The following is a 23,536-nucleotide window of genomic DNA, read 5'->3' on the forward strand; positions in this document are numbered from 1 at the left end:
TGTATTCAGACAGCTGTACTGTATTGAATTGAATTCAGACAGCTGTACAGTATTGAGTTGAATTCAGACAGCTGTACAGTATTGAGTTGAATTCAGACAGCTGTACGGTATTGAGTTGAATTCAGACAGCTGTACGGTACTGAGTTGAATTCAGACAGCCGTACGGTACTGAGTTGAATTCAGACAGCTGTGCAGTATTGAATTGAATTCAGACAGCTGTACAGTATTGAGTTGAATTCAGACAGCTGTATGGTATTGAATTGAATTCAGACAGCTGTACAGCATTGAATTGAATTCAGACAGCTGTACAGTATTGAATTGAATTCAGACAGCTGTACTGTATTGAATTGAATTCAGACAGCTGTACAGTATTGAATTGAATTCAGACAGCTGTACAGCATTGAATTGTATTCAGACAGCTGTAGTGTACTGAATTGAATTCAGACAGCTGTACTGTATTGAATTGAATTCAGACAGCTGTACAGTATTGAATTGAATTCAGACAGCTGTACTGTATTGAATTGTATTCAGACAGCTGTACTGTATTGAATTGAATTCAGACAGATGTACAGCATGGAATTGTATTCAGACAGCTGTACTGTATTGAATTGAATTCAGACAGCTGTACAGTATTGAATTGAATTCATACAGCTGTACAGTATTGAATTGAATTCAGACAGCTGTACTGCATTGAATTGTATTCAGACAGCTGTACTGTATTGAATTGAATTCAGACAGCTGTACAGCATGGAATTGTATTCAGATAGCTGTACTGTATTGAATTGAATTCAGACAGCTGTACTGAATTGAATTTAATTCAGACAGCTGTACAGTATTGAATTGAATTCAGACAGCTGTACAGTATTGAATTGAATTCAGACACTGTACACTATTGAATTGAATTCAGACAGCTGTGCAGTATTTGACGTGTCTGCTCATGCACCCTCGATTTTGGACAATAGAAGGGAAATCACTTGGTCTCCTGATAATCATTGTGTGGCCATGTGTTCCCTAGGTCAGATGGTAACATTAGTGGGTATTTGGATAGAGTTTCAGAGAGGGGGCACTGCCTAAGAAACTCATAGCTGAATGGCAGACAGAGGTGTGGATGTTACTGAAAGTTAAAGAATGACCATCGATAGAGCACATTTCACAGCTCTGGGCACCGCATAGGAGACTTGAACTCACGTCTGACTTAGGGATGAGACAAAGGGAGTGTCATGACGCTATTATTGTATATAATATTATTGGAAAATATTTTACTTTTAAAATGGAGGTTTAGTCTGTGGGTGTGTCTTAATTGGATTAAAACCAGCTAGTCTGGGTGCTTTGATGTCTACTCGTTTGGATATGTAAGAAAGATCAATCGTATTTGCATTTTTTGAATAGAACATTCAAGAAGGTGAGTGAAGTCTGGCACCTAGCTAGCAGAGACCAAGCAATATGTTTATATTACTAATAAAATTGGTACCATGAAAGGGGTTTTATTGTTCGAGAGGTTTAGTTCAGAGGTTGGTGAGACAATGAGAATTTACATTCAATGAGTGGTGCTAGGTATAACTTCAGCAGTGTGGTATGTGAAGAGCAGAGGCAATGTAACATCAAAGCAGCTGTGAGCCTCCCACTGTCTCCACAGGAACCAAAGTGAAAAGAAGCTCATGTTGAATTCATAAGGTGAAAATGCTTTGCCTGGTGTCTGGTTAAGTCTATGGGTTACTGTTGCCTTAATGGAGATTAGTTTGGGAATTTGTTCAAAGTTATGATAGTGGTAATTTGTAAACGATTGTATTTATATTATAACTTGTGTAAGTTAATATAATGTTTCATTCAGTTTAATGTAAATCCTCGAGAACTGCTGGTCTGATTCCTGAGTTTAGAGTAACATCTCAAACATAACAATTATTATAGGTTATGACAGTTGTTTAAAGTTTAAATTTTTAAATAACTCAGCTTTACCAACTGCATCGTTCATAACATAAAGCTGGTCCTTCGGTCATCACATGGGGGAAAGAGAGAAAGAGGGAGGGAGGGGGGAGGAGGGAGAGGGAGGGGAGATGGAGGGGGGAAGGAGGAAGAAGGTGGGAGTGAGAGAGAGGAAGGGTGGGAGTGGGAGAGAGGGTGGGAGGGAGAGAGAGGGTGGGAGGGAGAGAGAGGGTGGGAGGGAGAGAGAGGAAGGGTGGGAGTGGGAGAGAGGGAGGGTAGGAGGGAGAGAGAGAGGGTGGGAGGGAGAGGGTGGGAGGGAGAGGGTGGGAGGAGAGAGAGATGGAGGGAAGGAGGGACAAGGGGAGAAATGGAGGAAGGGAGAGAGGGAGGAAGGGTAAGAGAGAGAAGAGAGGAAGTAGAGAGGTGAGAGAGGGAGGGAGGGAGAGAGGGGGAGGAGGGGAGGGATGGAGAGAGGAGGGGGAAGGAGGGAGGGAGGGGGAGGGGAGGGAGGGAGGGAGAGAGAGGAGGGGAGGGATGGAGTGAGAGAGGAAGTGGGAGGGAGAGAGAGATGCAGGGGAAAGAGGGAGGAGAGAGGCAGAGAGGAGAGAGAGGGAAGGAGGGAGTGTGAGTGAGGGCCTGAAGAGGAATAGGGAGGGATGCAGAGAGGGGAGAGAGAGGAGAGAGCAGGAAGGAGAGACAGAGGAGGGAGAGGGAGAGAGACGGAGGGAGGGAGAGATGAGGGAGAGGAAGGGAAAGAGGGAGTGAGAGAGGGGGAGGGAGGGAAGTGGAGAGGGAGGGAAGCAGGGAGGGAGAAAGAGAAATGGAAGGAGACAGGGAGAGAGAGAACGCGAAGGGGAAAGGGAGGGAGAGAGAAAGAAAGAGGGAGAGAGGGCGGGGGAAAGGAGAGAGCTGGGGGGAGGTGGGGTGAGAGCTGGGGGGAGGTGGGGTGAGAGATGGAGGGAGGGAGAGTGGGAGGGAGAGTGGGCGGGGGAGAGAGTGATGGAGGGAGGGAGAGTGGGTGGAAGAGGGGGCGGGGGAGAGATCTGGGGGGGTGGGGTGAGAGATGGAGAGCGGGAGGGAGAGAGGGCAGGGAGAGCAGGAGGGAGAGAGAGCTGGGGGAGGGAGAGCGGGAGGGAGAGAGCTGCGGGAGGGAGAGAGCTGGGGGAAGGAGAGCGGGAGGGAGAGCGGGAGGGAGAGTGGGAGGGAGAGCGGGAGGGAGAGTGGGAGGGAGAAAGGGAGGGATTGCTGTCTACTTAGTCAAGGTTGACAGTGAAAATCTCCTCGGGGTGAGAAGTGCCTCCTCCGATGATGGGGGTCTGCCAGCTGGGTCCCCTCATTTTGTATTAAATATCACCCCCCCCCCACCCCGCGGCAACTGACTGGCCCACAAATCCGTCGTGCAACCCCACCCACCCCACCCAACTACCAAGGGCCCGTGGTGGTTTTAGAGGAGAGACTCACCTAGGGAGCCATTCCCCCCACCCCGTTCCTGTCTTCCTGTACCCGAAGTGGGAGCCTCGGACTTGCTGAACAGGTCACTCCAAGCAGAGTCCAGGAAGAGGCTGCTGTACTTGCTGTCCAGAGACGCCATGTACCTGGCAACAGGGTGGGACCCTGGGAGAGGAAGAGAAAAGTTAATGTTACATAACATCACAGACCCTCCCCCTCACACCCCCTCCCCATCACACCCTGTACCTCACACCCCCTCCCACTCACACCCTGTACCTCACACCCCCTCCTACTCACACCCTGTACTTCACACCCCCTCCTACTCACACCCTGTATCTCACACCCCCTCCCACTCACACCCTGTACCTCACACCCCCTCCCACTCACACCCTGTACCTCACACCCCCTCCCACTCACACCCTGTACCTCACACCCCCTCCTACTCACACCCTGTACCTCACACCCCCGCCCCGCCACACCCTGTACCTCACACCCCCCTCCCACTCACACCCTGTACCTCACACCCCCTCTCACTCACACCCAGGTACCTCACACCCCCTCCATTCTCACACCCTGTACCTCACACCCCCTCCTACTTCACACCCTGTATCTCACACCCCCCTCCCACTCACAGCCCTGTACCTCACACCCCCGTCCCATTCACACCCTGTACCGCACACACCCCGCCCGCCCAGTACCTCACAACCCCACCCACTCACACCCTGTACCTCACACCCCCTCCTACTCACACCCTGTACCTCACACCCCCTCCCACTCACACCCTGTACCTCACACCCCCTCCCACTCACACCCTGTACCTCACACCCCCTCCCATTCACACCCTGTACCTCACACCCCCTCCCATTCACACCCTGTACCTCACACCCCCGCCCCGCCCTGTACCTCACAACCCCTCCCACTCACACCCTGTATCTCACACCCCCTCCCACTCACACCCTGTACCTCACACCCCCTCCCATTCACACCATGTACCTCACACCCCCGCCCCGCCCTGTACCTCACAACCCCTCCCACTCACACCCTGTACCTCACACCCCCTCCCACTCACACCCTGTACCTCAAACCCCCTCCCACTCACACCCTGTACCTCACACCCCCTCCCACTCACACCCTGTACCTCACACCCCCTCCCACTCACACCCTGTACCTCACAACCCCTCCCCGCCACACTCCGTACCTCACACCCCCTCCCACTCACACCCTGTACCTCACACCCCCTCCCACTCACACCCTGTACCTCACACCCCCTCCCACTCACACCCCGTACCTCACACCCCCTCCCACTCACACCCTGTACCTCACACCCCCTCCCACTCACACCCTGTACCTCACACCCCCTCCCACTCACACCCTGTACCTCACACCCCCTCCCACTCACACCCTGTACCTCACACTCCATCCCACTCACACCCTGTACCTCACACCCCCTCCCCGCCACACTCTGTACCTCACACCCCTCCTACTCACACCCTGTACCTCACACCCCCTCCCACTCACACCCTGTACCTCACACCCCCTCCCACTCACACCCTGTACCTCACACCCCCTCCCACTCACACCCTGTACCTCCAACCCCCTCCCCGCCACACCCTGTACCTCACACCCCCTCCCCGCCACACCCTGTGCCTCATACCCCCTCCCCGCCACACCCTGTACCTCACACCCCCTCCCACTCACACCCTGTACCTCACACCCCCTCCCCGCCACACCCTGTACCTCACACCCCCTCCCCGCCACACCCTGTACCTCACACCCCCTCCCACTCACACCCTGTACCTCACACCCCCTCCCACTCACACCCTGTACCTCACACCCCCTCCCACTCACACCCTGTACCTCACACCCCCTCCCACTCACACCCTGTACCTCACACCCCCTCCCACTCACACCCTGTACCTCACACCCCCTCCCACTCACACCCTGTACCTCCAACCCCCGCCCCCGCCACACCCTGTACCTCACACCCCCTCCCCGCCACACCCTGTACCTCACACCCCCTCCCACTCACACCCTGTAGCTCACACCCCCTCCCACTCACACCCTGTACCTCACACACCCTCCCACTCACACCCTGTACCTCACACCCCCTCCCACTCACACCCTGTACCTCACACCCCCTCCCACTCACACCCTGTACCTCACACCCCCTCCCACTCACACCCTGTACCTCACACCCCCTCCCCGCCACACCATGAACCTCACACCCCCTCCCCGCCCCACCCTGTAACTCACACCCCCTCCCACTCACACCCTGTACCTCACACCCCCTCACACTCACACCCTGTACCTCACACCCCCTCCCACTCACAGCCTGTACCTCACACCCCCTCCCACTCACACCCTGTACCTCACACCCCCTCCCACTCACAGCCTGTACCTCACACCCCCTCCCACGTACACCCTGTACCTCACACCCCCTCCCACTCACACCCTGTACCTCACACCCCCGCCCCGCCACGCCCTGTACCTCACACCACCTCCCACTCACACCCTGTACCTCACACCCCTTCCCCGCCACACCCTGTACCTCACACCCCCTCCCACTCACACCCTGTACCTCACACCCCCTCCCCGCCACACCCTGTACCTCACACCCCCTCCCACTCACAGCCTGTACCTCACACCCCCTCCCACTCACACCCTGTACCTCACACCCCCTCCCCGCCACACCCTGTACCTCACACCCCCTCCCACTCACACCCTGTACCTCACACCCCCTCCCCGCCACACCCTGTACCTCACACACCCTCCCACTCATACCCTGTACCTCACACCCCCTCCCACTCACACCCTGTACCTCACACCCCCTCCCACTCACACCCTGTACCTCACAGCCCCTCCCCGCCACACCCTGTACCTCACACACCCTCCCACTCATACCCTGTACCTCACACCCCTTCCCCGCCACACCCTGTACCTCACACACCCACCCCGCCACACCCTGTACCTCACACCCCCTCCCACTCACACCCTGTACCTCACACCCCCTCCCACTCACACCCTGTACCTCACACCCCCTCCCACTCACACCCTGTACCTCACACCCCCTCCCACTCACACCCTGTACCTCACACCCCCTCCCACTCACACCCTGTCCCTCACACCCCCTCCCACTCACACCCTGTACCTCACACCACCTCCCACTCACACACTGTACCTCACACCCCCTCCCACTCACACCCTGTACATCACACCCCCTCCCCGCCACACCCTGTACCTCACACCCCCTCCCACTCACACCCTGTACCTCACACCCACTCCCCGCCACACCCTGTACCTCACACCCCCTACCCGCCACACCCTGTACCTCACACCCCCTCCCACTCACACCCTGTACCTCACACCCCCTCCCACTCACACCCTGTACCTCACAGCCCCTCCCACTCACACCCTGTACCTCACACCCCCTCCCACTCACACCCTGTACCTCACACCCCCTCCCACTCACACCCTGTACCTCACACCCCCTCCCACTCACACCCTGTACCTCACACCCCTTCCCACTCACACACTGTACCTCACACCCCCTCCCACTCACACCCTGTACATCACACCCCCTCCCCGCCACACCCTGTACCTCACACCCCCTCCCACTCACACCCTGTACCTCACACCCACTCCCCGCCACACCCTGTACCTCACACCCCCTACCCGCACACCCTGTACCTCACACCCCCCTCCCACTCACACCCTGTACCTCACACCCCCTCCCACTCACACCCTGTACCTCACAGCCCCTCCCACTCACACCCTGTACCTCACACCCCCTCCCACTCACACCCTGTACCTCCCACTCCATCCCACTCACACCCTGTACCTCCCACTCCATCCCACTCACACCCTGTACCTCACACCCCCTCCCCGCCACACCCTGTACCTCACTCCCCCTCCCCGCCACACCCTGTACCTCACACCCCCTCCCCGCCACACCCTGTACCTCACACCCCCTCACCGCCACACCCTGTACCTCACACCCCCTCCCCGCCACATCCTGTACCTCACACCCCCTCCCACTCACACCCTGTACCTCACACCCCCTACCAGTCACACCCTGTACCTCACACCCCCTCCCACTCACACCCTGTACCTCACAGCCCCTCCCACTCACACCCTGTACCTCACACCCCCTCCCACTCACACCCTGTACCTCACACCCCCTCCCACTCACACCCTATACCTCACACCCCCTCCCACTCACACCCTGTACCTCACACCCCCCTACAGTCACACCCTGTACCTCACACCCCCTCCCCGCCACATCCTGTACCTCACACCCCCCTCCCACTCACACCCTGTACCTCACACCCCCTACCAGTCACACCCTGTACCTCACACCCCCTCCCACTCACACCCTGTACCTCACACCCCTCCCACTCACACCCTGTACCTCACACCACCTCCCAGTCACACACTGTACCTCACACCCCCTCCCACTCACACCCTGTACCTCACACCCCCTCCACTCACACCCTGTACCTCACACCCCCTCCCACTCACACCCTGTACCTCACACCCCCTCCCACTCACACGCTGTACATCACACCCCCTCCCACTCACACCCTGTACCTCACAGCCCCTCCCCGCCACACCCTGTACCTCACACCCCTCCCACTCACACCCTGTACCTCACACCCCCTCCCACTCACACCCTGTACCTCACACCCCCTCCCACTCACACACTGTACCTCACACCCCCTCCCCGCCACACCCTGTACCTCACACCCCCTCCTACTCACACCCTGTACCTCACAACCCCTCCCACTCACACCCTGTACCTCCCACTCCCTCCCACTCACACCCTGTACCTCACACACCCTCCCACTCACACCCTGTACCTCACACCCACTCCCACTCACACCCTGTACCTCACACCCCTTCCCACTCACACCTTGTACCTCCCACTCCCTCCCACTCACACCCTGTACCTCACACCCCCTCCCACTCACACCCTGTACCTCACACCCACTCCCACTCACGCCCTGTACCTCACACCCCCTCCCACTCACACCCTGTACCTCACACCCCCTCCCCTCCACATCCTGTACCTCACACCCACTCCCACTCACACCCTGAACCTCACACCCCCTCCTACTCACACCCTGTACCTCACACCCCCTCCCACTCACACCCTGTACCTCACACCCCCTCCAACTCACACCCTGTACCTCACAGCCCCCTCCCACTCACACCCTGTACCTCACACCCCCTCCCACTCACACCCTGTACCTCACACCCCCTCCCACTCACACCCTGTACCTCACACCCCCTCCCACTCACACCATGTACCTCACACCTCCTCCCACTCACACCCTGTACCTCACACCCCCTCCCACTCACACCCCCTCCCCGCCACACCCTGTACCTCACACCCCCTCCCACTCACCCTGTACCTCACACCCCCTCCCACTCACACCCTGTACCTGACACCCCCTCCCCGCCACACCCTGTACCTCACACCCCCTCCCACTCACACCCTGTACCTCACACCCCCTCCAACTCACACCCTGTACCTCACAGCCCCTCCCACTCACACCCTGTACCTCACACCCCCTCCCACTCAAACCCTGTACCTCACACACCCTCCCCACCACACCCTGTACCTCACAGCCCCTCCCACTCACACCCTGTACCTCACACCCCCTCCCACTCACACCCTGTACCTCACAACCCCTCCCCGCCACACCCTGTACCTCACACCCCCTCCCACTCACACCCTGTACCTGACACCCCCTCCCACTCACACCCCCTCCCACTCACACCCTATACCTCACACCCCCTCCCCGCCACACCCTGTACCTCACACCCCCTCCCCGCAACACCCTGTACCTCACACCCCCTCCAACTCACACCCTGTACCTCACACCCCCTCCCACTCACACCCTGTACCTCACACCCCCTCCCACTCACACCCTGTACCACACCCCCTCCCACTCACACCCTGTACCTCACACCCCCTCCCACTCACACCCTGTACCTCACACCCCCTCCCCGCCACACCCTGTACCTCACACCCCCTCCCACTCACACCCTGTACCTCACACCCACTCCCACTCACACCCTGTACCTCACACCCCCTCCCACTCACACCCTGTACCTCACACCCCCTCCACGCCACACTCTGTACCTCACACCCCTTCTACTAACACCCTGTACCTCACACCCCCTCCCACTCACACCCTGTACCTCACACCCCCTCCCACTCACACCCTGTACCTCACACCCACTCCCCGCCACACCCTGTACCTCACACCCCCTCCCACTCACACCCTGTACCTCACACGCCCTCCCACTCACACCCTGTACCTCACACCCCCTCCCACTCACACCCTGTACCTCACACCCCCTCCCACTCACACCCTGTACCTCACACCCCCTCCCACTCACACCCTGTACCTCACACCCCCTCCCCGCCACAACCCTGTACCACACACCCCTCCACGCACACCCTGTACCTCACACCCCCTCCCCGCCACACCCTGTACCTCACACCCCCTCCCCGCCACACCCTGTACCTCACACCCCCTCCCACTCCACACCCTGTACCTCACACCCCCTCCCACTCACACCCTGTAACTCACACCACCTCCCACTCACACCCTGTACCTCACACCCCCTCCCACTCACACCCTGTACCTCACACCCCCTCCCCGCCACACCCTGTACCTCACACCCCTCCCACTCACACCCTGTACCTCACACCCCCTCCCACTCACACCCTGTACCTCACACCCCCTCCCACTCACACCCTGTACCTCACATCTCCTCCCACTCACACCCTGTACCTCACACCCCCTCCCACTCACACCCTGTACCTCACACCGCCTCCCCGCCACACCCTGTTCCTCACACCCCTCCTACTCACACCCTGTACCTCACACCCCCTCCCCGCCACACCCTGTACCTCACACCCCCTCACCGCCACACCCTGTACCTCACACCCCCTCCCCTCACACCCTGAACCTCACACCCCCTCCCACTCACACACTGTACCTCACACCCCCTCCCACTCACACCCTTTACCTCACACGCCCTTCCACTCACACCCTGTACCTCACACCCCCTCCCCGCCACACCCTGTACCTCACACCCCCTCCCACTCACACCCTGTACCTCACACCCCCTCCCCGCCACACCCTGTACCTCACACCCCCTCCCCGCCACACCCTGTACCTCACACCCCCTCCCACTCACACCCTGTACCTCACACCCCCTCCCCGCCACACGCCTGTACCTCACACCCGCTCCCTGCCACACCCTGTACCTCACACCCCCTCCCACTCACACCCTGTACCTCACACCCCCTCCCTGCCACACCCTGTACCTCACACCCCCTCCCACTCACACCCTGTACCTCACACCCTCTCCCACTCACACCCTGTACCTCACACCCCCTCCCCGCCACACCCTGTACCTCACACCCCCTCCCACTCACACCCTGTACCTCACACCCCCTCCCCGCCACACCCTGTACCTCACACCCCCTCCCCACCACACCCTGTACCTCACACCCCCTCCCACTCACACCCTGTACCTCCCACTCCCTCCCACTCACACCCTGTACCTCACACACCCTCCCACTCACACCCTGTAACTCACACCTCCTCCCTGCCACACCCTGTACCTCACACCCCCTCCCCGCCACACCTCACACCCCCTCGCACTCACACCCTGTAGCTCACACCCCCTCCCACTCCCACCCTGTACCTCATACCCCCTCCCACTCACACCCTGTACCTCACACCCCCTCCTCACACCCCCTCCTACTCACACCCTGTACCTCACACCCCCTCCCACTCACACCCTGTACCTCACACCCCCTCCCACTCACACCCTGTACCTCACACCCCCTCCCACTCACACCCTGTACCTCACACACCCTCCCACTCACACCCTGTACCTCACACACCCTCCCACTCACACCCTGTACCTCACACACCGTCCCACTCACACCCTCCCACTCACACCGTGTACCTCACACCCCCTCCCACTCACACCCTGTACCTCACACCCCCTCCCACTCACACCCTGTACCTCACACCCCCTCCCACTCACACCCTGTACCTCACACCCCCTCCCCGCCACACTCCGTACCTCACACCCCCTACCACTCACACACTGTACCTCACACACCCTCCCCGCCACACCCTGTAACTCACACCCCATCCCACTCACACGCTGTACATCACACCCCCTCCCCGCCACACCCTGTACCTCACACACCCTCCCACTCACACCCTGTTACTCACAACCCCTCCAACTCACACCCTGTACCTCACACCCCCTCCTACTCACACCCTGTACCTGACAACCCCTCCTACTCACACCCTGTACCTCACACCCCCTCCCACTCACACCCTGTACCTCACACCCACTCCCCGCCACACCCTGTACCTCGCACCCCCTCCCCGCCACACCCTGTACCTCGCACTCCCTCCCACTCACACCCTGTACCTCACACCCCCTCCCACTCACACCCTGTACCTCGCACTCCCTCCCACTCACACCCTGTACCTCACACCCCCTCCCACTCACACCCTGTGCCTCACACCCCCTCCCCGCCACACCCCTGTACCTCACACCCGCTCCCCGCCACACCCTATACCTCACACCCCTTCCCACTCACACCCTGTACCTCACACCCCCTCCCCGCCACACCCTGTACCTCACACCCTCTCCCACTCACACCCTGTACCTCACACCCCCTCCCACTCACACCCTGTACCTCACACACCCTCCCACTCACACCCTGTACCTCACACCCCCTCCCACTCACACCCTGTACCTCACACCCCCTCCCACTCACACCCTGTACCTCACACCCCCTCCCACTCACACCCTGTACCTCACACCCCCTCCCACTCACACACTGTAACTCACACCCCCTCCCACTCACACCCTGTACCTCACACCCGCTCCCACTCACACCCTGTACCTCACAGCCCCCTCCCACTCACACCCTGTACCTCACACCCCCTCCCACTCACACCCTGTACCTCACACCCCCTCCCACTCACACCCTGTACCTCACACCCCCTCCCACTCACACCCTGTACCTCACACCCCCTCCCCGCCACACCCTGTACCTCACACCCCCTCCCACTCACACCCTGTACCTCACACCCCCTCCCACTCACACCCTGTACCTCACACACCCTCCCACTCACACCCTGTACCTCACACCCCCTCCCCTCACACCCTGTACCTCACACCCCCTCCCACTCACACCTGTACCTCACACCCCTCCCACTCACACCCTGTACCTCACACCCCCCTCCCACTCACACCCTGTACCTCACACCCCCTCCCACTCACACCCTGTACCTCACACCCCTCCCACTCACACCCTGTACCTCACACCCCCCTCCCACTCACACCCTGTACCTCACACCCCCCTCCCACTCACACCCTGTACCTCACACCCCCCTCCCACTCACACCCTGTACCTCACACCCCCTCCCACTCACACCCTGTACCTCACACCCCCTCCCACTCACACCCTGTACCTCACACCCCCTCCCACTCACACCCTGTACCTCACACCCCCTCCCACTCACACCCTGTACCTCACACCCCCTCCCACTCACACCCTGTACCTCACACCCCCCTCCCACTCACACCCTGTACCTCACACCCCCTCCCACTCACACCCTGTACCTCACACCCCCTCCCACTCACACCCTGTACCTCACACCCCCTCCCACTCACACCCTGTACCTCACACCCCCTCCCACTCACACCCTGTACCTCACACCCCCTCCCACTCACACCCTGTACCTCACACCCCCTCCCACTCACACCCTGTACCTCACACCCCTCCCACTCACACCCTGTACCTCACACCCCCTCCCACTCACACCCTGTACCTCACACCCCCTCCCACTCACACCCTGTACCTCACACCCCCTCCCACGCACACCCTGTACCTCACACCCCCCTCCCACTCACACCCTGTACCTCACACCCCCTCCCACTCACACCCTGTACCTCACACCCCCTCCCACTCACACCCTGTACCTCACACCCCCTCCCACTCACACCCTGTACCTCACACCCCCTCCCACTCACACCCTGTACCTCACACCCCCTCCCACTCACACCCTGTACCTCACACCCCCTCCCACTCACACCCTGTACCTCACACCCCCTCCCACTCACACCCTGTACCTCACACCCCCTCCCACTCACACCCTGTACCTCACACCCCCTCCCACTCACACCCTGTACCTCACACCCCCTCCCACTCACACCCTGTACCTCACACCCCCTCCCACTCACACCCTGTACCTCACACCCCCTCCCACTCACACCCTGTACCTCACACCCCCTCCCACTCACACCCTGTACCTCACACCCCCTCCCACTCACACCCTGTACCTCACACCCCCTCCCACTCACACCCTGTACCTCACACCCCCTCCCACTCACACCCTGTACCTCACACCCCCCTCCCACTCACACCCTGTACCTCACACCCCCTCCCACTCACACCCTGTACCTCACACCCCCTCCCACTCACACCCTGTACCTCACACCCCCTCCCCTCACACCCTGTACCTCACACCCCCTCCCACTCACACCCTGTACCTCACACCCCCTCCCACCACACCCTGTACCTCACACCCCCTCCCACTCACACCCTGTACCTCACACCCCCTCCCACTCACACCCTGTACCTCACACCCCCCTCCCACTCACACCCTGTACCTCACACCCCCTCCCACTCACACCCTGTACCTCACACCCCCTCCCACTCACACCCTGTACCTCACACCCCCTCCCACTCACACCCTGTACCTCACACCCCCTCCCACTCACACCCTGTACCTCACACCCCCTCCCACTCACACCCCTGTACCTCACACCCCCTCCCACTCACACCCTGTACCTCACACCCCCTCCCACTCACACCCTGTATATCACACCCCCTCCCACTCACACCCTGTGCCTCACACCCCCTCCCCGCCACACGCCTGTACCTCACACCCGCTCCCCGCCACACCCTGTACCTCACACCCCCTCCCACTCACACCCTGTACCTCACACACCCTCCCACTCACACCCTGTACCTCACACCCCCTCCCACTCACACCCTGTACCTCACACCCCCTCCCCGCCACACCCTGTACCTCACACCCCCTCCCCGCCACACCCTGTACCTCACACCCCCTCCCCCTCACACCCTGTACCTCACACCCCCTCCCACTCACACCCTGTACCTCACACCCCCTCCCACTCACACCCTGTACCTCACACCCCCTCCCACTCACCCTGTACCTCACACCCCCTCCCACTCACACCCTGTACCTCACACCCCCTCCCACTCACACCCTGTACCTCACACCCCCTCCCACTCACACCCTGTACCTCACACCCCCTCCCACTCACACCCTGTACCTCACACCCCCTCCCACTCACACCCTGTACCTCACAACCCCTCCCACTCACACCCTGTACCTCACACCCCCTCCCACTCACACCCTGTACCTCACACCGCCCCCCCACCACACCCTGTACCTCACACCCCCTCCCACTCACACCCTGTACCTCACACCCCCTCCCACTCACACCCTGTACCTACACCCCCTCCCACTCACACCCTGTACCTCACACCCCCTCCCCGCCACACCCTGTACCTCACACCCCCTCCACGCACACCCTGTACCTCACACCCCCTCCCACTCACACCCTGTACCTCACACCCCCTCCCACTCACACCCTGTACCTCACACCCCCTCCCACTCACCACCCTGTACCTCACACCCCCTCCCACTCACACCCTGTACCTCACACCCCCTCCCACTCACCACCCTGTACCTCACACCCCCTCCCACTCACACCCTGTACCTCACACCCCCTCCACTCACACCCTGTACCTCACACCCCTCCCACTCACACCCTGTACCTCACACCCCCTCCCCGCACACCCTGTACCTCACACCCCCTCCCACTCACACCCTGTACCTCACACCCCCTCCCACTCACACCCTGTACCTCCACACCCCTCCCACTCACACCCTGTACCTCACACCCCCTCCCACTCACACCCTGTACCTCACACCCCCTCCCACTCACACCCTGTACCTCACACCCCCTCCCACGCACACCCTGTACCTCACACCCCTCCACTCACACCCTGTACCTCACACCCCCTCCCACTCACACCCTGTACCTCACACCCCCTCCCACTCCACACCCTGTACCTCACACCCCCTCCCACTCACACCCTGTAGCCTCACACCCCTCCCACTCACACCCTGTACCTCACACCCCCTCCCCACTCACACCCTGTACCTCACACCCCCTCCCACTCACACCCTGTACCTCACACCCCCTCCCACTCACACCCTGTACCTCACACCCCCCTCCCACGCCACACCTGTACTCACACCCCCTCCCACTCACACCCCTGTACCTCACACCCCCTCCCCCTCCACACCCTGTACCTCACACCCCCTCCCCCCTCCACACCCTGTACCTCACACCCCCTCCCACTCACACCCTGTACCTCACACCCCCTCCCACTCACACCTGTACCTCACACCCCCTCCCACTCACACCCTGTAGCTCACACCCCCTCCCGCCACACCCTGTACCTCACACCCGCCTCCCCGCCACACCCTGTACCTCACACCCCCTCCACTCACACCCTGTAACTCACACCCCTCCCACTCACACCCCTGTACCTCACACCCCCTCCCATCACACCTGTACCTCACACACCCTCCCACCACACCCTGTACCTCACACCCCCTCCCACTCACACCCTGTACCTCACACCCCCCTCCCACTCACACCCTGTACCTCACACCCCCTCCCACTCACACCCTGTACCTCACACCCCCTCCACTCACACCCTGTACCTCACACCCCCTCCACTCACACCCTGTACCTCCCACCCCCTCCCACTCACACCCTGTACATCACACCCCCTCCACTCTCACCCTGTACCTCACACCCCCTCCCACTCACACCCTGTACCTCACACCCCCTCCCACTCACACCCCTGTACCTCACAACCCCTCCCCGCCACACCCTGTACCTCACACCCCCTCCCCTCACACCTGTACCTCACACCCCCTCCCCCTCCACCCTGTACCTCACACCCCCTCCCACTCACACCCTGTACCTCACACCCCTCCCCACTCACACCCTGTACCTCACACCCCCTCCCCATCCACACCCTGTACCCTCACACCCCCTCCCACTCCACACTGTACCTCACACCCCCCTCCCACTCACACCCTGTACCTCACACCCCTCCCACTCACACCCTGTAGCCTCACACCCCCTCCCCCTCACACCCTGTACCTCACACCCCCTCCCACTCACACCCTGTACCTCAACCCCCTCCCCACACAACCCTGTACCTCACACCCCCTCCCCACTCACACCCTGTACCTCACACCCCCTCCCACTCCACACCCTGTACCTCACACCCCCTCCCCCGCCACACCTGTACCTCACACCCCCTCCCCCTCCACACCCTGTACCTCACACCCCCTCCACTCCACACCCTGTACCTCACACCCCCTCCCACTCACACCCTGTACCTCACACCCCCTCCACTCACACCCTGTACCTCACACCCCCCTCCCACTCACACCCTGTACCTCACACCCCCTCCCCACTCAACACCCTGTACCTCACACCCCCTCCCACTCACACCTGTACCTCCACACCCCCTCCCACTCACACCTGTACCTCACACCCCCTCCCATCACACACTGTACCTCACACCCCCTCCCACTCCACACCCTGTACCTCACACCCCCTCCCACCTCAACACCTGGTACCTCACACCCCTCCCCGCCACACCCTGTACCTCACACCCCCTCCCCACTCACCACCCTGTACTCACACCCCCTCCCACTCACACCCTGTACCTCACAACCTCCCCGCCCACACCTGTACCTCACACCCCCTCCCCACTCCACACCCTGTACCTCACACCCCCCTCCCACTCACACCCCTGTACCTCACACCCCTCCCACTCACACCCTGTACCTCACAACCCCCCTCCCACTCACCCCTGTAGCTCACACCCCCTCCCCACCTCACACCCTGTACCTCACACCCCCTCCCACTCCACACCCTGTACCTCACACCCCCTCCCACTCACACCCTGTACCTCACACCCCCTCCCACCACACACCCTGTACCTCACACCCCCTCCCCCCTCACACCCTGTACCTCACACCCCCTCCCACTCACACCCTGTACCTCACACCCCCTCCCACTCACACCCTGTACCTCACACCCCTCCCACTCACACCATGTACCTCACACCCCCTCCCACTCACACACTGTACCTCACACCCCCTCCCACTCACACCCTGTACCTCACACCCCCTCCCACTCACACCCTGTACCTCACACCCCCTCCCACTCACACCCTGTACCTCACACCCCCTCCCACTCACACCCTGTACCTCACACCCCCTCCCACTCACACCCTGTACCTCACACCCCCTCCACTCACACCCTGTACCTCACACCCCCCCCACTCACACCCTGTACCTCACACACCCCTCCCACTCACACACTGTACCTCACACCCCCTCCCACTCACACCCTGTACCTCCACACACCCCCACACCCTGTCACACCTGTACCTCACACCCCTCCCACTCACACCCTGTACCTCACACCCCTCCCATCACACACCCTGTACCTCACACCCCCTCCCACGCCACACCCTGTACCTCACACCCCTCCCACTCACACCCTGTACCTCACACCCCCTCCCACTCACACCCTGTACCTCACACCCCCTCCCACTCACACCCTGTACCTCACACCCCCTCCCACTCACACCCTGTACCTCACACCCCCTCCCACTCACACCCTGTACCTCACACCCTCCCCCGCCACACCCTGTACCTCACACCCCTCCCAATCACACCCTGTACCTCACACCCCCTCCCACTCACACCCTGTACCTCACACCACCTCCCACTCACACCCTGTACCTCACACCCCCTCCCATTCACACCCTGTACCTCACACCCCCTCCCACTCACACCCTGTACCTCACACCCCCTCCCACTCACACCCTGTACCTCACACCCCCTCCCACTCACACCCTGTACCTCAACCCCCTCCCACTCACACCCTGTACCTCACATCCACTCCCACTCACACCCTGTACCTCACACAGCCTCCCCGCCACACCCTGTACCTCACACCCCCTCCCACTCACACACTGTACCTCACACCCCCTCCCACTCACACCCTGTACCTCACACCCCCTCCACTCACACCTGTAGCTCACACCCCCTCCCACTCACAACCCTGTACCTCACACCCCCACCCACTCCACCCTGTACCTCACACACCCTCCCCTCACACCCTGTACCTCACACCGCCCTCCCACTCACAGCCCTGTACCTCACACCCCCTCCCACTCAACCCTGTACCTCACACTCCACTCCCACTCACACCCTGTACCACACACCCCCCTCTCCACTCACAAACCCTGTACCTCACACCCCCTCCCACACACACCTGTACCTCACACCCCTCCCACTCACACACTGTACCTCACACCCCTCCCACTCACACCCTGTACCCTCACACCCCCACCCCCACTCACAACCCTGTACCTCACACCCCCTCCCACTCACACCCTGTACCTCACACCCCCTCCCACTCACACCCTGTACCTCACACCCCTCCTACTCACACCCTGTACCTCACACCTCCTCCCACTCACACCCTGTACCTCACACCCCCTCCCACTCACACCCTGTACCTCACACCCCTCCCACTCACACCCTGTACCTCACACCCCCTCCCCACTCACACCCTGTACCTCACACCCCCCCACTCACACCCTGTACCTCACACCCCCTCCCACTCACACCCTGTACCTCACACCCCCTCCCACTCACACCCTGTACCTCACACACCCCTCCCACTCACACCCTGTACCTCACACCCCCTCCCACTCACACCCTGTACCTCACACCCCCTCCCACTCACACCCTGTACCTCACACCCCCTCCCACTCACACCCTGTACCTCACACCCCCTCCCACTCACACCCTGTACCTCACACCCCCTCCCACTCACACCCTGTACCTCACACCCCCTCCCACTCCACACCCTGTACCTCACACCCCCTCCCACTCACACCCTGTACCTCACACCCCCTCCCACTCACACCCTGTACCTCACACCCCTTCCCCGCCACACCCTGTACCTCACAACCCCTCCCACTCACACCCTGTACCTCACACCCCCTCCCACTCACACCCTGTACCTCACACCCCCTCCCACTCACACCTGTACCTCACACCCCTCCCCACTACACCCTGTACCTCACACCCCCTCCCACTCACACCCTGTACCTCACACCCCCTCCCACGCACACCCTGTAACCTCACACCCCCTCCCACTCACACCCTGTACCACACACCCCCTCCCACTCACACCCTGTACCTCACACCCCCTCCCACTCACACCCTGTACCTCACTCCCCCTCCCACTCACACCCTGTAACTCACACCCCTCCCACTCACACCCTGTACCTCACACCCCTCCCACTCCACACCCTGTACCTCACACCCCCTCCCCTCACACCCTGTACCTCACACCCCCTCCCACTCACACCCTGTACCTCACACCCCCTCCCACTCACACCCTGTACCTCACACCCCCTCCCCTCACACCCTGTACCTCACACCCCCTCCCACTCACACCCTGTACCTCACACCCCCTCCCACTCACACCCTGTACCTCACACCCCCTCCCACTCACACCCTGTACCTCACACCCCCTCCCACTCACACCCTGTACCTCACACCCCCTCCCACTCACACCCTGTACCTCACACCCCCTCCCACTCACACCCTGTACCTCACACCCCCTCCCACTCACACCCTGTACCTCACACCCCCTCCCACTCACACCCTGTACCTCACACCCCCTCCCACTCACACCCTGTACCTCACACCCCCTCCCACTCACACCCTGTACCTCACACCCCCTCCCACTCACACCCTGTACCTCACACCCCCTCCCACTCACACCCTGTACCTCACACCCCCTCCCACTCACACCCTGTACCTCACACCCCCTCCCACTCACACCCTGTACCTCACACCCCCTCCCACTCACACCCTGTACCTCACACCCCCTCCCACTCACACCCTGTACCTCACACCCCTCCCACTCACACCCTGTACCTCACACCCCCTCCCACTCACACCCTGTACCTCACACCCCCTCCCACTCACACCCTGTACCTCACACCCCCTCCCACTCACACCCTGTACCTCACACCCCCTCCCCTCCACACCCTGTACCTCACACCCCCTCCCCTCCACACCCTGTACCTCACACCCCCTCCCACTCACACCCTGTACCTCACACCCCCTCCCACTCACACCCTGTACCTCACACCCCCTCCCACTCACACCCTGTACCTCACACCCCCTCCCACTCACACCCTGTACCTCACACCCCCTCCCACTCACACCCTGTACCTCACACCCCCTCCCACTCACACCCTGTACCTCACACCCCCTCCCCTCACACCCTGTACCTCACACCCCCTCCCACTCACACCCTGTACCTCACACCCCCTCCCACTCACACCCTGTACCTCACACCCCCTCCCACTCACACCCTGTACCTCACACCCCCTCCCACTCACACCCTGTACCTCACACCCCCTCCCACTCACACCCTGTACCTCACACCCCCTCCCACTCACACCCTGTACCTCACACCCCCTCCCACTCACACCCTGTACCTCACACCCCCTCCCCACTCACACCCTGTACCTCACACCCCCTCCCACTCACACCCTGTACCTCACACCCCCTCCCACTCACACCCTGTACCTCACACCCCCTCCCACTCACACCCTGTACCTCACACCCCCTCCCACTCACACCCTGTACCTCACACCCCCTCCCACTCACACCCTGTACCTCACACCCCCTCCCACTCACACCCTGTACCTCACACCCCCTCCCACTCACACCCTGTACCTCACACCCCCTCCCACTCACACCCTGTACCTCACACCCCCTCCCACTCACACCCTGTACCTCACACCCCCTCCCACTCACACCCTGTACCTCACACCCCCTCCCACTCACACCCTGTACCTCACACCCCCTCCCACTCACACCCTGTACCTCACACCCCTCCCACTCACACCCTGTACCTCACACCCCCTCCCACTCACACCCTGTACCTCACACCCCCTCCCACTCACACCCTGTACCTCACACCCCCTCCCACTCACACCCTGTACCTCACACCCCTCCCACTCACACCCTGTACCTCACACCCCCTCCCACTCACACCCTGTACCTCACACCCCCTCCCACTCACACCCTGTACCTCACACCCCTCCCACTCACACCCTGTACCTCACACCCCCCCCCCACTCACACCCTGTACCTCACACCCCCTCCCACTCACACCCTGTACCTCACACCCCCTCCCACTCACACCCTGTACCTCACACCCCCTCCCACTCACACCCTGTACCTCACACCCCCTCCCACTCACACCCTGTACCTCACACCCCCTCCCACTCACACCCTGTACCTCACACCCCCTCCCACTCACACCCTGTACCTCACACCCCCTCCCACTCACACCCTGTACCTCACACCCCCTCCCACTCACACCCTGTACACTCACACCCTGTACCTCACACCCCCTCACCCCCTCCCCTCACACCCTGTACCTCACACCCCCTCCCACTCACACCCTGTACCTCACACCCCCTCCCACTCACACCCTGTAACTCACACCCCCTCCCACTCACACCCTGTACCTCACACCCGCTCCCATCCACACCCTGTACCTCACACCCCCTCCCACTCACACCATGTACCTCACACCCCCTCCCACTCACACCCTGTACCTCACACCCCCTCCCACTCACACACTGTACCTCACACCCCCTCCCACTCACACCCTGTACCTCACACCCCCTCCCACTCACACCCTGTACCTCACACCCCCTCCCACTCACACCCTGTACCTCACACCCCCTCCCACTCACACCCTGTACCTCACACCCCCTCCCCCCACACACCCTGTACCTCACACCCCCTCCCACTCACACCCTGTACCTCACACCCCCTCCCACTCACACCCTGTACCTCACACCCCCTCCCACTCACACCCTGTACCTCACACCCCCTCCCACTCACACCCTGTACCTCACACCCCCTCCCACTCACACCCTGTACCTCACACCCCCTCCCACTCACACCCTGTACCTCACACCCCCTCCCACTCACACCCTGTACCTCACACCCCCTCCCACTCACACCCTGTACCTCACACCCCCTCCCACTCACACCCTGTACCTCACACCCCCTCCCACTCACACCCTGTACCTCACACCCCCTCCCACTCACACCCTGTACCTCACACCCCCTCCCACTCACACCCTGTACCTCACACCCCCTCCCACTCACACCCTGTACCTCACACCCCCTCCCACTCACACCCTGTACCTCACACCCCCTCCCACTCACACCCTGTACCTCACACCCCCTCCCACTCACACCCTGTACCTCACACCCCCTCCCACTCACACCCTGTACCTCACACCCCCTCCCACTCACACCCTGTACCTCACACCCCCTCCCACTCACACCCTGTACCTCACACCCCTCCCACTCACACCCTGTACCTCACACCCCCTCCCACTCACACCCTGTACCTCACACCCCCTCCCACTCACACCCTGTACCTCACACCCCCTCCCACTCACACCCTGTACCTCACACCCCTCCCACTCACACCCTGTACCTCACACCCCCTCCCACTCACACCCTGTACCTCACACCCCCTCCCACTCACACCCTGTACCTCACACCCCCTCCCACTCACACCCTGTACCTCACACCCCCTCCCACTCACACCCTGTACCTCACACCCCCTCCCACTCACACCCTGTACCTCACACCCCTCCCACTCACACCCTGTACCTCACACCCCCTCCCACTCACACCCTGTACCTCACACCCCCTCCCACTCACACCCTGTACCTCACACCCCCTCCCACTCACACCCTGTACCTCACACCCCCTCCCACTCACACCCTGTACCTCACACCCCCTCCCACTCACACCCTGTACCTCACACCCCCTCCCACTCACACCCTGTA

The 23,536-nt window shown here is 61.3% G+C and overlaps 1 protein-coding gene across 1 annotated transcript in view; it reads right to left on the minus strand.

Moving 5' to 3' along the window:
* LOC121274718 (phosphofurin acidic cluster sorting protein 1-like) overlaps positions 1 to 23,536 on the minus strand; it is a gene marked incomplete at its 3' end in the record, with an annotated part of 94,618 nt that overhangs the window by 783 nt on the left and 70,299 nt on the right. Inside the window, exon 14 of the mRNA XM_041182049.1 lies at positions 3,385 to 3,537. Coding sequence (XP_041037983.1) covers positions 3,385 to 3,537 — 153 coding nt within the window. The remainder of the gene's footprint in view (positions 1 to 3,384; positions 3,538 to 23,536) is intronic.

The sequence above is a fragment of the Carcharodon carcharias genome (assembly GCF_017639515.1).
Source record: "Carcharodon carcharias isolate sCarCar2 chromosome 37 unlocalized genomic scaffold, sCarCar2.pri SUPER_37_unloc_2, whole genome shotgun sequence".
Classification (NCBI taxonomy): Eukaryota; Metazoa; Chordata; class Chondrichthyes; order Lamniformes; family Lamnidae; genus Carcharodon; species Carcharodon carcharias.